The following is a 15,287-nucleotide window of genomic DNA, read 5'->3' on the forward strand; positions in this document are numbered from 1 at the left end:
ATTTATGGAGATCACCAAATTGATACATTGTGAATATGCAAATACCAAGCTTAAAAGCTCCTCGATTTAAGTTTTGTTTCATGTTAGTGCAGATACTGTAATATACATATAAAAATGCAACAATATAAAGTATCTTGTTCAGAATATGTCAGAAAGACCCATAGAATGCAAGGAAATTGCCATGATTTCATTAGAACCTACAAAATTCATTCTTCCAGATACTTCAAGAAGTATCTGCAGCTCTAGCCTAAATTGCTATGATATAGATATGTTTCCTTGACTGTTATTCATTCTGCCCCAAGCAATTCAATATATAAGCAATTCTCCTGGGTATTTGTGCTACAGAACAGAAAGCCCCATGGGAAAACCTACATGGATTGGGATACTCTAAAGCAGAGTAACAGCATCTACTTTGCAACTTTACCATTGTATCCTGGTACCAACTTTCCTGTCTGTCCTGGAGGAGGAGTTAGTGAGTTTCCTAAACCAACGCAAGAAGCTGTTATTGGAGAGCCTGTTTCTGCAATTAAAAAAAGAAAATTGTTTTTAAAGAATTTTGTAATGTTTTAATTAGAAGTTCATGTATAAATTAATTGGCTTTGAGGTTCACATTGAAAACAACTTTCATTTTTTTAGAATTTAAATAGCCTAAGGCAGTGTTCCCTAAACATTTTTTCCCATTTACCCAAAACTGCTTCTAAGTCCTTTTTACTGCTTATCAGAAAATCCTTCTTTAAATGGCCCTTTTGTGATTGGGTAATGGATTCACCTGTCATTTACTCAAAGAAAAACCACTTTTGACAATCTTGGGTAATTTTCTTAGGTTTGGGAAGCACTGACCTAAGGAAACTTAACAAGCACTCTTGAACTGTCACTAAAAAAAACTCTGGTAGAAGTCCTTAATAGAACATTGAGCTCATTAGGTGATGGGGAGCCAGCTATTATGGGTCAACCTAACCTACTTAACTAAGTGTATCTGAGAATAAAATGAACTGAAGAACATTATGTCCAGGCCCTTATATGACACTTTGCTAATGTTAGAATCAGTACAGAAAGCATGCAAATCTTGTTATCAAGTTAACCTGACTTTTAAGGATGTCTTCATCACATACAATAGATTGATTATATGGCAAACAGGTAGTCCTTGTGTTATGGCTACTCATTCAATGACTGTTCAAAGTTATGATGGTACCAAATGAGTGGGGCTTATAACAAAGTGAAACTGTCTCAGAGTCCCCAAAGTCATGCAATCATAATTTGGATGCTTGGCAAGCAGCTCCCAATTACAATGGTTTCAGGATCCTATAATCCTATCATCAGAGGCAGTAGGTCATTGTTCTGACCCCCTCCTCCGTCCAGTTACAAAAGCCAAGACAACTTAACTAGAATGTACTTTAATAGCAAGACCAAAATCTTGGCTGAAAGCCAAGCAAACAAACAGATAAGGACCTTGGCAGCAACTCAGACAAACCTTGGCAGCAATCCAGCCTGTCAAGTTAGTTACAACAGTTCTCTATAGTCAATGTGTTGACTTCTGCAAGAGGGGTGTGTGCACAAGCAGTCTTTTTTATAGTCTGGAGAGGAGCCTAATGACTCCTGCAATTGCATAATTGTAATTGCATAATTGTTCCTGACGCCTAGTAGCTCTTTGACGGCGTGCATCCAGGAACAACTCATTGTTGGCTTCTGGATCACTCTCCCTTGTCTCCTCCCCACTGGTCCAAGGCTCAGGCACCACCAGTCTCTCTGCGCCCTGCTCGGAGTCAGAACCCTGTCCAGGGTCCTCCACATCCTCCACAGCCGACTCATAGGACCCCTCACTGTTGGAGTCTGGTGGCAGCTCCAATGGCTCCTGCTGGGCCACAACACTCATGTAATTGCCACTTGCAATCTATCCCTCCCACAAGCAAAGTCAATGTGGAAGCCAGCAGCATATCACAAATTGCTCCTCTTAAGTTGCTCTTGCTCCGGCCACTTTTCCACATGAGAAGCTACTGGGCAGCATGTGATCTCTTACTCTATAGAGCCCATCCACCTCCACTCTGCAACACCTCCCATCTTCCATAATGCCCATTCATGGCATCCCGACCCATTGTCCTGCCTCTATGTTGTACCAGCCCACAGCACCTGCTTACTTGCCTATCACTCTAACCCACTAGCCTACTTGTCTGGAATGCAGTTTTAGTACCTCTTCCCACATTGTGGTTGTGTGGGCTCCTTGCTTAATGACCTCTGCAATCCTCATTGGCATTGGAAACTGACAGGATTGCCATTGGTAATCAATGCAGTCACGTGACTTCATACTTGACAACCATATCACTTAGCAAGAGGAATTCCAGCCCAATCACTTTTTGGACTATCTGTAATACTGTATTCTTAGTATTACAATTAATGCTAAATAACAATTCTATTCATGTCTAAGCAGAAGCGAACCCTCTAAAACATATAGGACTTACTTCCACATAAATGTACATGTGTTTGCAACCTGAGTCTTATTGAAATCTTCTACAATAAGGGGTAAATTGAGAGGATCACAATAAGGGGACTGTATGTATGGAAGAGAAGAAAATATGATGGGAAAAAATACCTTCAATCTTCACAATTGCAAAGGACATAGCACTAATTGGTAATAGAATGTGTTAGAGAAATAAGAGATAGTCTTGAAATAGGCATTCATGATCAAAAGGTGATAAAAGGAATAAATGGCAGAAATCTGCCTTTTATATTATCAAATCAGTCTAGTATTTTGGACACAGATGGCAACCACCATTTAAAGTTTTAGGCCGAATTGTGAACTTGGATGTTTCTTCATGGTACACATGCATATCATCAGTGTGTCTCTCAGTTTTTGGCACTTATCTCTGCCATTTATCTCTGATTTTTAACATATCTCAGGTGTTTAAATACTTTCCCCTTTTTTTGGCAACTCTGAATCAATCCTTACTTCTATGAAAGCTCCATCCTATGAGAAGCTATATTTCTTCTAGTCCCAACATAGCAGTATTAGCAGTATTTTGTCTATCAATTTTCTTATATGTTGGAACAGTGATAGAATTAATCCCATCTTTATTGGAAATGACGAGGAATTGTTAATATGAATAACCAAGGCAGCTAACATGAAAGCCCACCAATCAGAATCTTCACCTGGAACGTTACCATTTTTCAATTGAGAAATTGGAAGGGGAGGGGGTGTTGTGATTGGGCACTGGAAGTTAATTGGAAAAGGGACTGGATAATGGGAGTCACCAAGTCAATTAAACACAAAAATATCTAGTCCAGTATCCTAAAGAAATTAGGTTACTGGCACTGAACTAGGTCTAACAGAAAGATGAACGAGTACGTACCAGGACAGATGGTCAACTTTATAACTACTTATTAGAGTCATCCTACATATGAGGTCTGGGTTTCCAGTTTTATATTGGCAGTGAGATCAAATTTGTAGAAAGGCAGTACAGGCTTAATAGTTATATCTCTGCAGACCCAATTAGAATAAACTGAAAGGATGCCAAATAATTTCTCAGTCTAATTAACATTGTATAAAAATTAAACTTAGGAAAGTCATAGAAATATTCCTTGAATGGGGAAGCCGCTCTATGGCTATTAAATGTACTTGAGAAACTTAAATACATAATAACAAACTCAAAGAAAGGGGGCTTTTTAATAGAAATATTAATAGAAATCCAATTTATATTTATTACATTTTATTGAGGTGTAAAGGTGATTCCAAGGGATTTCTGTATTTGCAATACCTTTTGGAAAAAACTTTAGAAGCATTTTTCCTTAATGGCTTTTTTATTCAAATATACTTTTATCAGACTTCTAAAAATATTGATTTTCTAGCAAGTCTGTTTGAGAAGCACATGTTAAAGAGAGATTAAATCATTAATCTCCATCAGTGCATTCCATCAATGGAGGTTTTTAAAAAGAGACTGGACAGTCACTTGTCTGAGATGGTATAGATTCTCCTCCTTGAGCAGGGGGCTGGACTAGAAGACCTCCAAGGTCCCTTCCAGCTCTGCTCTGCTCTATTCTATTATATATTCTTACTGATTTATCTATTGATTTATAGAGTTCTCCAGTTGAGGGAGAGCAGTAGACATATTCTGGTGGTTTTGGAGTTACTAGCTCTGTTCAGACTCTACTCCTGATGTAGATTGAGACTCAAAGTAAAACTTCTGTTCCTTTTGTGTAGTTCTATGAATCAGGACATTTTCTCCATTAGACAAATAAATTAAAAAAATATCTAAAAGCATCTTTAAAAGGGAGGAAGGTATTGAATTAATATAAGGAAAGGGCCATCTAAATGAATAAAAATAGATTTAAAACCAGATAAAAATAATAAAAAGTAAAAATCTAATGAAAAGGAGATAGGCGAAGCAGAAATTTGCTGAGATTCATGTCCAGTATGGCTTCATCTGCCACTATATAGTGAACAAACATGATCTTTAAACAGAAAATGTGTCTCATTCTTTATCTAAATGCTTTGAATGATGGATCCAAAAACAAAAATCAGCATAAAAATGCAGCTGGGTGACTTTGGACCAGTCTCTCAGCGTCTCAGTCTCTCTCTCCCTCCCCCCCACCCCTCTCTCCACAATTCACTTCACTGGATTGTTGTGGGGAAAATAGGAGAAGGACAGAGTATCTGGTATATTCACCCCTTGAGTTATCTATATAAATAAAGCAGGATAAAAATCAAATAAACTCAGTTCATATGTGCTGCCAGTTACTTCCCAGCAGAAATAATGCAGTTTTTAAGATACTGCTTCAAATAAGGCTGATTCTACTTCAGTAAAAATAAAACTTGTAACTCCAGAAGACAGGGGTGGCTCAGTGGTTAAGACCTTGGGCTTGTCGCCTGGAATACGGGCAGACCAGCTTTTATACCTGAGAACAACATGACCAAGTGAGCTCCTGTTTTCATCCCAGCTCCTGTGTACCTAGCAGTTCAAAAGCATGCAAATGTGAATAGATAAACAGGTATCAATCTTGGTGGGAAGATAACAGCACGAGCACTGCCCCCTATATTTGGCAACAACCAATGGAGTAAAATCCATAGGGACTCCTTTACCTTTTTTTTTAACCAACAGAAGACAGGAACAGAGGCACACTAACACAATTTCATAACTTTTACTATTCTAAAAAAATATGTCAGCATGACCCATACATATTGCCAAGGCCATCTGGCAAGTTTTTCTAATCTGGTAGAGAAGTAATGTTTTTCATCTTCTAAAACAAACCTTGCTTTTTACATGATGTGTGATGTCAGTGCAAGGAGTGTGCCCTGCTCTACCAGTTGCTTTTGATTGCAGCAGGCAAACCTGATAACACCACAGCTAACTTCATGGCCTTTCTGCTTTCCCCTACTGCACTGACATAATATTCAATGGAGAAGAAGCATCGACATAACTAGAGAAAATGATAGCTCCGGCATTCTTAGTGCTTCCTCCAGCAATCCTGATATTGCTATTGCTAAAAAATTAGGACAAGGGCTCTCTAAATACTTTGAGAGCTCTGTTCTACCTTTACTAATAATAGCAGCATTAAGACCACCAAAGAAAGTAGACCTGATCTCTCTAAAGCAAACTTAAAAGTTTTGACTACATAGTTGGACTCACTACTCCAGCTGTCAAAATTTACCTGTTTTTTACCATCAGCCATGTTAGTGGCAGTAACTGATGTTTTTTTTTTTTTTTCAAAATTATTCACTGGCCTTGTTACCAAAGCAAACACCAGAAGTATAGAAAGAGCACATTTAAGTTGATTTTTCTTTATACAGCAAACCTTTTTAAGCCAGCTGTCTGGGAGTAGGGCAAACAAATACAAAACAAGCCATAAGTTACGTCTATAAATAGATAAAATCTAATCAGAAGCAAACAGATACATGTTAGTCCTCAGCTTCGGGGGGGGGGGGGGGACAGGAAATAAAGCATAATGAAAATAATTCTATTGGACTACCGGTGAGGAAATAAATCCAGGTTTAGAACATCCTTCAACACATGAGCTACAAAGCAGGGATGTGCAACATCTTCCCAAAATTTTGGAGGCAATTTTGAAATGTGAACACTGAAGATAATCTGAGAGTCAACAAATGGAAGATTCTGGAGTGAAACTGCCATGCCACAGTAATAAAAATACAAATGACTAAGATACATAAGCAGTTGAATGCATTATAATATAAAACAGTTGTAGTCAAGGAAAAAAGTTCAAATATTCAAAAACAACCACACTAATTATATATCATCATGACTCTGCCATAGGTAAATCAAGCACATGTTTAATTTTTCAGTTAATTTCATTTGCACTTTACAAGGTTGATGTTGCATATTTTTCATACATCATCACGTTTTAACAAAGCACAACAGAAGACAGATGCAAAAAAATAAGCAGACTGAATCATTTTTTAAAAGTACAATAATTCATTCTTCCAAGTAGACAAGCTCCTTCCATAGTATGGAGCCTATGGAAGAAGATGTCTACTTGGAATAATGAATTATTGTACTTTTTAAAAAATGATTCAGTCTGCTTTTTTTTATTATTATTATTATTATTTTGCAACTGTTGGTGCAAAATTGGTGAACAGTTAGCGTTGTGGACAAGTTTTTCTTTTTTGAACATATAAGACATACTTATGCAAAAAGAGTTTTGTGGCCAGCCAATGACTTTGTATAAAACTTGGCAAAGTTTGAGTTACAAATTCGCCCATGCATGAATTCAGAAGTTATTCAGCATGTTTTGCTAATTCCATTCTTGTTAATCAATCTTGTTTACCCCATATTTGTACCATTACTTGTAACTATTATGATAAAGAGGACAATGCCAGCTCCCTAATCTAATCCCTAAATGAAGACATCTGCCAGTAATACAGGGAACAATAACTAAAAACTGCTTTTATGAAGTCCAGCCAGGTTTTCAGGGTATTGACAAGATATGTAATTAGGAAACCCATAATCAGACAGCCCAAAGTGCTATCAGCTAAGAATCTGCTTTTCCTTGAAAATATTCTTGGCAAAGATTCCACCAGTAAGGACCAAGAGGGGCTGCCAAGCCATCTCCATATTTTATTGTTTATACTTCCCATCTCTTAAGAAAGTTATTAAAACCCCATAAAGAGTTTGAACCCTGACCCAAAATCCCAGGAAAGTCCTGCATGACTGCCAGTTCCAAAACATCTATCATTGCCATTCCTGGAGTTCCTGGCATATTGAAGGGATGTAGATTGTTACATCTTTCTATATTCCCTTTTTTCTATTTATTCAATCAAATCCTCTTTGGCCATTTCAACCGGGTTTGAACCTACTGAATCTTAAAGAACCTATTGGCTCCTGACTGACCACCAGCCGAAGTATTAACACAATTCTTTAAGCATCTTGTAGCTAATGTGTACATGAAGATTTCTTGTAAAAAGGACATGATGTTCTGAACAGAGCAAATGCTTTTTAAAGATTATATATATTATATATAGCAACACATTTGATTTGCCACATGGACACAGATTTCAGTCTCTCTCCCCCCCCCCCTCTGAGAGGGAGATATATATATATATATATATATTCAATGATTAAAAACATCCAAACTTCATCAAGCCAAAGGAATATCTGTTGACTATATTACGGACTCTATGGTAGCTAATCTAGAAAAATATTGAAGAATATCATTTTTAATGAACTGGAACCATATTTCTATTAATTGAACTGGACAATATGTACCCATAGGAATAATGGCAATCAGAGTATTTTGTCTTGCTTTTCATACAATGAGTCGTGTCAATTAATTATTTACCTCTTAAAATTTAGATAGCTGAAATGGTTATTTTACTTATTTAATTTCCCAATTTAAAAAAGAAACTTTTCTTTCATAGCACATCCTACATAAGGGAGAAGAAAGCAATAAGGATCACAATTGCAATTGTATTTTGGAAAGAAGAAAATAAACAGACATAACTTGTTAAGACCAAGTGGCAGAAAAAACTTGAAGACTATTGTCAGTACTTTTTACTCTCTTGTGTACCAGCACATCGTACCATTTTAATGACAATCTTTTTTTTTCCAATTTTGAATAGAATCAAAACATCTTACTCATTTCCACCTTTAAGGTACTTAGCAACTGATGTTCTAATATATATATTTTATTATGTTTTTCATTCTATACAATCGCAACTGATGTTCAATGGACAAGACGCAGATGATTAACACAAAAGAAACTCATATATCAGTGTTAAACATTTATAATGTAACTGCTTCCAAAAATGTGTTATGTCTGCTTTAATGTCAGTAGCCCACCATAGACAAAAGAGAACATATCAGACAGATGCTATTTTTAAATATGAGAAAAATCATCTACAGTAGGGATTAGTGTTTCATAACCTCTTTTGTACTCTTTCCCCAGGAAAAGATCCATCAGGTCTGTCTTAAATCTACCAAAGGATTATTCTTTCTATAAAAGAAATTCATGGAGTTTAACTCTCAGTTCCCTATTCACAAACCATCAGTAAAAATATCTACCTTACCTAATGAAGACCCTAGTCACAGAACAAGGGGAAAAGCCGTTGCTAGGCAACAGAAATGACATCAGCAACCTGTAACATTTTCAGAGAAACATATAAAACTAATGGCAGTCAGAGCTTCTCTCATTTATGCAAATGAGATTGGAAAAACTTCCCACCATCGCTCTCTCCTTTAGCACACCTTACAATTACTTTGAGATTAGATCCATGTCTGAACTTAGATTAGTCTTTCTTTTACTGCAATCAGTAACGGACTGTGTAAGGCAAGGAAGGAGCCTGGAAAAAAACACTGGATTTGTGCTAGCTTAACACATACAATTTCAGAAGAAAGTGAGATGCCATACATATGCAGTTCCAAAATTAGAAAAAATGAGAGAAAATGCATGTGGGGATACGTTCAGAGGGATAAAGCTGGGCTACCAACAGAGGTATTGAAATTGGGGTGGGGTGGGAACATATATCTTTCTAATTTTGATGGCATTTTGAAAAGCTGGTTCAAGTAAATGATGATTCAAAGATAAGATTTGTATCATCACTATTAAAAATTTCAGAAGAAAGGAAAGAAAATGAAGACAATAGCAGTACTGTTTTCAAAGGCCTGTCCTCTCTCACTGAATAAATGCTGCCTTCGTTGGGCAATTGAGAAACAAAAATCACCCAACCCTATGATTTCCATAATTTCTCCTTTAATTCTATATTTAGCAAAAGCTTTTCATCACTTTTATTTTTAAAGTGGGATTAAAGTTGGCATACTAACCTGAGTACTATTACCAGATATGTTAACTAAATGTCTTTTATTTCTTCTGCATGGAACATGATAATAAGGCACGTATGTATTATTTGCCTTTATTTTATAAATTCAGTTTTATTCAATTTGTACAATGATTGACTCCCAACTTGAACATCATTTTGACTTGGCTATTCCCCACTATCTGCTACGTTTCAGAATTTATACTAATTAATCTCTACTTAATTAGTTCAAATTCTTAAACATCTCTACTTAATTATGTGTAATCTCACTTAATCCTCCACTTAGTGTGACTACACATAAATCTGCCTCTCATGTCCTAGGCTCTATGAGAAAAATCCTCAGTTCTGCCATTTGTTATACATTCTTGTTCACATCTCAATGTCAGCTGCAGCTCCTTCAGATACGTGGGCTTTAATAAATAGCATTTCAACTGTCCTCTGTCTGCTAATAGTACATTGAGGAATGCTATAAAAATAAGTTACAGTGACCAATAATAATGGGCACAGCAGTAAGAAAGCTTTGACTTAACTGAAGGGAAGGAAAATCTTTAATGTATTGAGGAAATATAGAGAATATAATACCTATTTGTTGGGATCATTTGATATTTTAAATGGCTCTAGAGACAGTTGTTGTGGCTCATCTATTTAAGAGGATGTGGATTCATTTTCTTTAGTGCCTGAGGACCAGGACAAGGACCAAGGGGTGAAAGCTTTAGAGAGATTTAAACTTAAAACCAGGATGAATTTATTGATCATGACAGCTATTAAACAGTGATGTAGCCTCTTTTCTGGAATCATAGGTGGTCCATCATTGGAGGTTTTCAAACAAAGATTGGACAGCCATGAGTCTGGGATGGTCTGGGTATTTCTGCCCTGAGAGCAATTTTGAACCACTTCCAATCTTATTTTATAAGCTAAGAATAACCGGATGGAGCAGAGGGACTCCACCCAGCCCATTATAGACATAACTGGCACTTCAGCTGCTACTCAGTTTCATCCAGATTGTTTGTTTGTGGTTACAGCAACATCTCCATGAAGCCAATCTCACAAGAGACTCTCAGTAGTCATTTCTCAGTGGTGAGTTACAACATATTCCAGCATCGCCTATCATCAACATGACAACATAAAGCTTCTGTTTATTACTGTTAAATCAACACTCTAGCCAGTGAAGATAGATAAATCATTAGTAAACACATGGCTGGAATTTGGTTGACAGGTTTTTTTTCCCAATTTGAGCTGGCCTTTCCAGAATGAAGCAAAAGAACAGCTGCAGCAATGGCTGTCTAGCCTCCATGTCTTTCAGGATGGACTATGAAAATAGCTATGACAACAAAGCTATTCAAGAAGTATTTATGACTCAATCCATGAGAAAAACTGCATCACTTCTATGTCCTCCCTGTGTTCAACCTCATGGCAATATTGGGACTAAAGGCCAAGAATGGTGAATTTGCTCTCTGCAACTCCTCAAACAATCCAAATGGCTACTGATGAGTGGGGTTAGATAGATGGGATGTAACCAGCATCAGAAGACTCATTTTTCAGACAAACTTTCTCCAAGGTCAGTGCTCTCCCCATTTAAAACTCTATCTTTTTTCCAAATACCTATCAGATTGCAAATGGTAGCTATTTTCTCCCAACATTTGCTACCAGTTTTGAGGGTGTGATTTATGTACAAATCTTGCTTGCTTACATCTGATTTGAGAGTAAAAAAAAATTCTACTATATGTAATTTTTACATAGCTGGAGTTTTCCTACTGGTGAATTTCAACTCTATTCCTTCCCATTTTACATACATATAAGAAAAATAATAATAAGTGCATAGCAGTCTTTTGTTTTCCCAAGACAATATCCTGTTTCCCTGAAAATAAGACCTCCCCGGATAATAAGGCCAATCGGGCTTTTAAGCACATGCACTAAAATAAGCCCTCCCAAAAAAATAAGCCCTCCCTGAAAATATTGCAACACAGCAGCAGCCATGAGGTGACCACGCTCACCGCCTCCTGCACCTCAAAAATAATAAGACCCCCCTGAAAATAAGGCCATGTGCTTATTTGGGGGGGGGGGGTCAAAAGAAAATAAACCCTGTCTTATTTTCGTGGAAACATGGTAGTATTCCATTAATTCATGATTCTTACATAAACACAATAGTTCAAATCAATAAAAAATACAGATATAGTAAAAGAAAGCAAAATAAAGTAGGAAGACAGTACAGAAGCTATAAAAAGGATTCCAAATTAATGAAAAAATTTAAGGTGCCACACATGTGAACTAATCTGAAATTCAAACTTCAATCAGAAAAGAGGTAAAACTGCTTATGTGGATTTGTTTTCAGACAGGTATAATCAACTCACCAGTTTGCCACCAATGATCCAAAACTGGTACCTTGAAAATTTGTTTGCACCATTCTAATGTATCCACATCACAGCGTTCACCAGCTACAAATAACGTTCGAAACCTACATTAAATAGGATTTTTTCAACATTAATTTCCTACTAAGAAATGTAAACATATAATGATAGATGCAGTTATGTATAATATTGTTTCCTAATTACAGAAGAGTTATAAAGCAGGGATATTTCCTTTTTTTACATTTTATATTTGAATGCTGCACCAGCAGGGAGGGCAGGATAAAAACTCAAGTTGGCTTCTTTATATTCACATTTTCAGGTAATGAAAAATAATTACAATGAATGTATTTACTATCAATTCATATCAATTATCCTCCTGTCACTTTAAGAAGTATGATTTGTAACAACTTTGGGAAATTTCTAATTTCATAAATATGATTTTTAAGGATGGCTTATAACCCCTAGAGCCTCAGATTCTCTATCTTACAAGGATTTCCAAATAGGTGATCATGTTAGTTTACTGCAGCAAAAGAACCTGTGACATTTGAGACAAAAACATTTATTTTAGTATATTGTCTGTAACCTGGATTGATTGTTCATTGTTCATTCAAGGATTACTACATTTCCCTTTTGCACAGCAAACATACATAATTTGCAAGTAGCTGATGGCATGTGCTGCTGAAACAAGATTCTTCTATCATTACACACACGCAGTACATTGTTAGATGAAGGAAATTTCTTGTGTAGATGTAGAGAGCAAAAAGAATGGCCCTGAAGAGGATGAAGAAGAGCTGCTACCAATGCAGTAGTCAGATAAGAGGGGTTCAAGTCTCAGCCAATATATAAAATGAGTAAATGGCTTATACCAGTGCCTTCCTAGATAGCACAAAGATAAGGAAGGATTCAAACTTGCAGGGTTCTGTTACTACAGCTGTTACAATTACAGTGGTACTGACTTACAATAGAGCTGGATAATAAGTACATTTATGCAAATGTGTATAGGTTTTGAAGGAAGGGTAAAGAAATTAACATGAGTGCTAGAGATCTGATTTAAAAAGTCTGTAGTGGCTAGAAGCTGGAATCAAAGGCAATAGAACCATCAGATCAGGGGTGGGTTCCTGCCAGTTCTAACCTCTTCTATAGAAGAGGCTCCACAAATCTATAGTGCCGTTTAAAACCGGTTTCAGCTCCTTCCCCCCGCCAGTCCGCACATCATCAAGATGAAGAGCGAGAGGAGGAATTCTGGGAGTTGAAGTCCACAAGTCTTAAAGCTGTCATGTTTGAACACCCCTGGGGTTTTTTTCTAAAGAATTAGGGGTGCAAGGGTCTTGTCACTTGACAGCTTTAAGACTTGCGTACTTCAAATGCCAGAGTTTCTGAACCAACATTTTGGTTGCTAAGCAAGGGCGTTGTTAAGTGAGTTTCACCACATTTTACAAATTTGCCACGCCCACCCAGTCACATGACTGCCAAGCCACTCCCACCCAGTCACATGGCCAGCAAGACACTCCCACAAAGCAGGCCACACCTACGGAAGAGGTTTTAAAAAAATTTGAAACCCACCACTGCATCAGATACTAATGTATGTAGAAGTGATAAAAGACTTCTTGCTTGAAAGCATGACATCCAGAAGAAAAATAGAACAGGTGACTTTTCAGAATGGAGAGATTAAAAGAAATAAAGAGAGAAGAACCAAAGGTTAGATTTGTTCATTAAGAAGAAAATGCTGTTGTGCATGTGAAAGATAGACACATATACACAGACCTATAAAGACAAAATAGAGGAGCAGAAGGAATTTATCTTGAAGAACAAGAGGTAGTAAAAAGAAATGATTGTAAGAGGCAGCCTGGGGAGATAAAGGGAACAAGGGACAATGTTTATCTTCTTGCAGTACTGCACCCTGCTGGGACTCCATTCCTTTAGAAATGTGCTGAGATAATTTTGAGGAAAATATGCAGTAACAGTTAATCAATAGTAAGAGAGTGTCCTGGGAATTAAATAAAGCATAAGAAACAAACTTGAAATAATTCCCCCTTAATTATGTCTGGTATACTAGGGGGCAAAAGGGCACTCCCTGGGTTTACCATCCAACAATAATGTGGCATTCCTGTAGTCAGGGGTGTCCAAACTTGGGAACTTTAAGCCAGCCATTCTGGGAGTTGAAGTTCACAAGTCTTAAAGTTCCCAAGTTTGGACACCCCTGCCTGTAGTCTTTGTACTGCTTCTAGACCAATCTCAAAGGGCTCACAACTCCTTGCAGCCACATAATGCTGTGGTTAAGTGCATGAGATTCAGATTAGTTAGGACAATCAAGCAGTGAGGGGAAGCTAGAAGCTGCCAAGTTTCAGGCTGTCAAGCAAGGAAATTGTTTAGTCGATTTGGGGGGAGGGAGGATTGGGGCTGGTGACTCTCACTTCCAGAGTTCAGAGGCAAACAGGATTTGAACTGGCCAAAGAGGAAGATCCGGGGGCGATCAAGCAACCAAGAGAAGAATGACACAACTCCGCAACATTTTTGCAAAAGGAGCTTGTGGCTGTATTTTTATTATGGGATCACTTTAAGCGGGCATTGTGCTTTTGAAATGTGCTGCTTAGGAGAGTGCTCAGCCTATTGAGAAGATGAACTACTATCTCTAGGCAAGCTTTACATTCCCAGTGAACTATGTAACTGTTACCTCAAGTGATTCTTGTCTCTGTGTAATATTGCCTAGCTTTTGTTTGGTTAATGCAAGTAGTACACTTTTTCTTCTTTACATAACTAAAAGTTTATATATATACTCAGAACCAGGCACTGTGCCAAAACAGCACAACAGCAAAGGGGATTATCGCAGAAGATCATTACTTCTCTGTTCAATTAAAAATACAAGTTCACTCCAGTTCATCATCCAGTTCTATCTAGTGTGAAGGTAAAAGTATACAAAACAACACTTTTTCACCAACAAATTCTAATATGGCAGAGTTCAGGAATTAAATAATATGAATAAGCCTAACAATAATGAGAAGTGGCAATTGTTTTAGAAGATGATATTTTCTAAAGACAAAGAGAATTAAGGTATCAGGTAACTGATGTTATCTGACAATATCTTTCAAATAGATTCCCGAATGAAAGAAATGAGATTAGAAGTGCATCTGCCACGGAGGAAATATTCAGAATAAATACAAAACAAGTTTAATGAGATCAAAGCCACATTCAGAAAGTGTTGTTCTTGCCGTCCTAGTTTGTTGAGCTTATTAAAGCCATTTGTCCAATCAAGGCCCATTTTAATGTTATTTCTGTTTTCTAGGGCTTTGCCATCATACCCAATTTTGCATCATCTGCAAATAGGATAAGCAAAGAGACCAAAATTCACCTTGTCAAATTGTACCGTTTCCCCAGGACAGCCTCAGGGTCCTGTTGACGTATTGCTCTAATTGCAGTTGGTGCAGTAAAAAGAGCCACTACTCCATATTCTGACAGCACACGGAAAAAAGCACCTGCATCTGGAGTTCCTACAGGTTTTCCCTATAAGGAGATTAGTTTTAAAAGTATAATTAGGTAAAAAGTATTGTATAATTCTTTCACAGTTTAAGGCTCATTGCAACATGGCATCAACTTGTCAGCAGAATGCTGAAACAATGATTAAAATGCATTTATACGAACATGAGAAAATTATTCATATGCACCCACATTAGCATGTCAAGGCT

General features: G+C 37.1%; 1 protein-coding gene across 3 annotated transcripts in view; it reads right to left on the bottom strand.

Annotated features, from left to right (window-relative positions):
• Window positions 1–15,287, bottom strand: part of ACSS3 (acyl-CoA synthetase short chain family member 3) — a 55,937-nt gene that overhangs the window by 12,120 nt on the left and 28,530 nt on the right. For all 3 annotated transcript variants that reach the window (XM_032221048.1, XM_032221049.1, XM_032221050.1), the window contains 3 exons: window positions 14,954–15,105; window positions 11,608–11,711; window positions 425–520 (listed from right to left, as the gene is read on the bottom strand). In XM_032221048.1, coding sequence (XP_032076939.1) covers window positions 425–520; window positions 11,608–11,711; window positions 14,954–15,105 — 352 coding nt within the window. The remainder of the gene's footprint in view (window positions 1–424; window positions 521–11,607; window positions 11,712–14,953; window positions 15,106–15,287) is intronic.

This window comes from Thamnophis elegans, chromosome 7 (genome assembly GCF_009769535.1).
Source record: "Thamnophis elegans isolate rThaEle1 chromosome 7, rThaEle1.pri, whole genome shotgun sequence".
Lineage (NCBI taxonomy): Eukaryota > Metazoa > Chordata > Lepidosauria > Squamata > Colubridae > Thamnophis > Thamnophis elegans.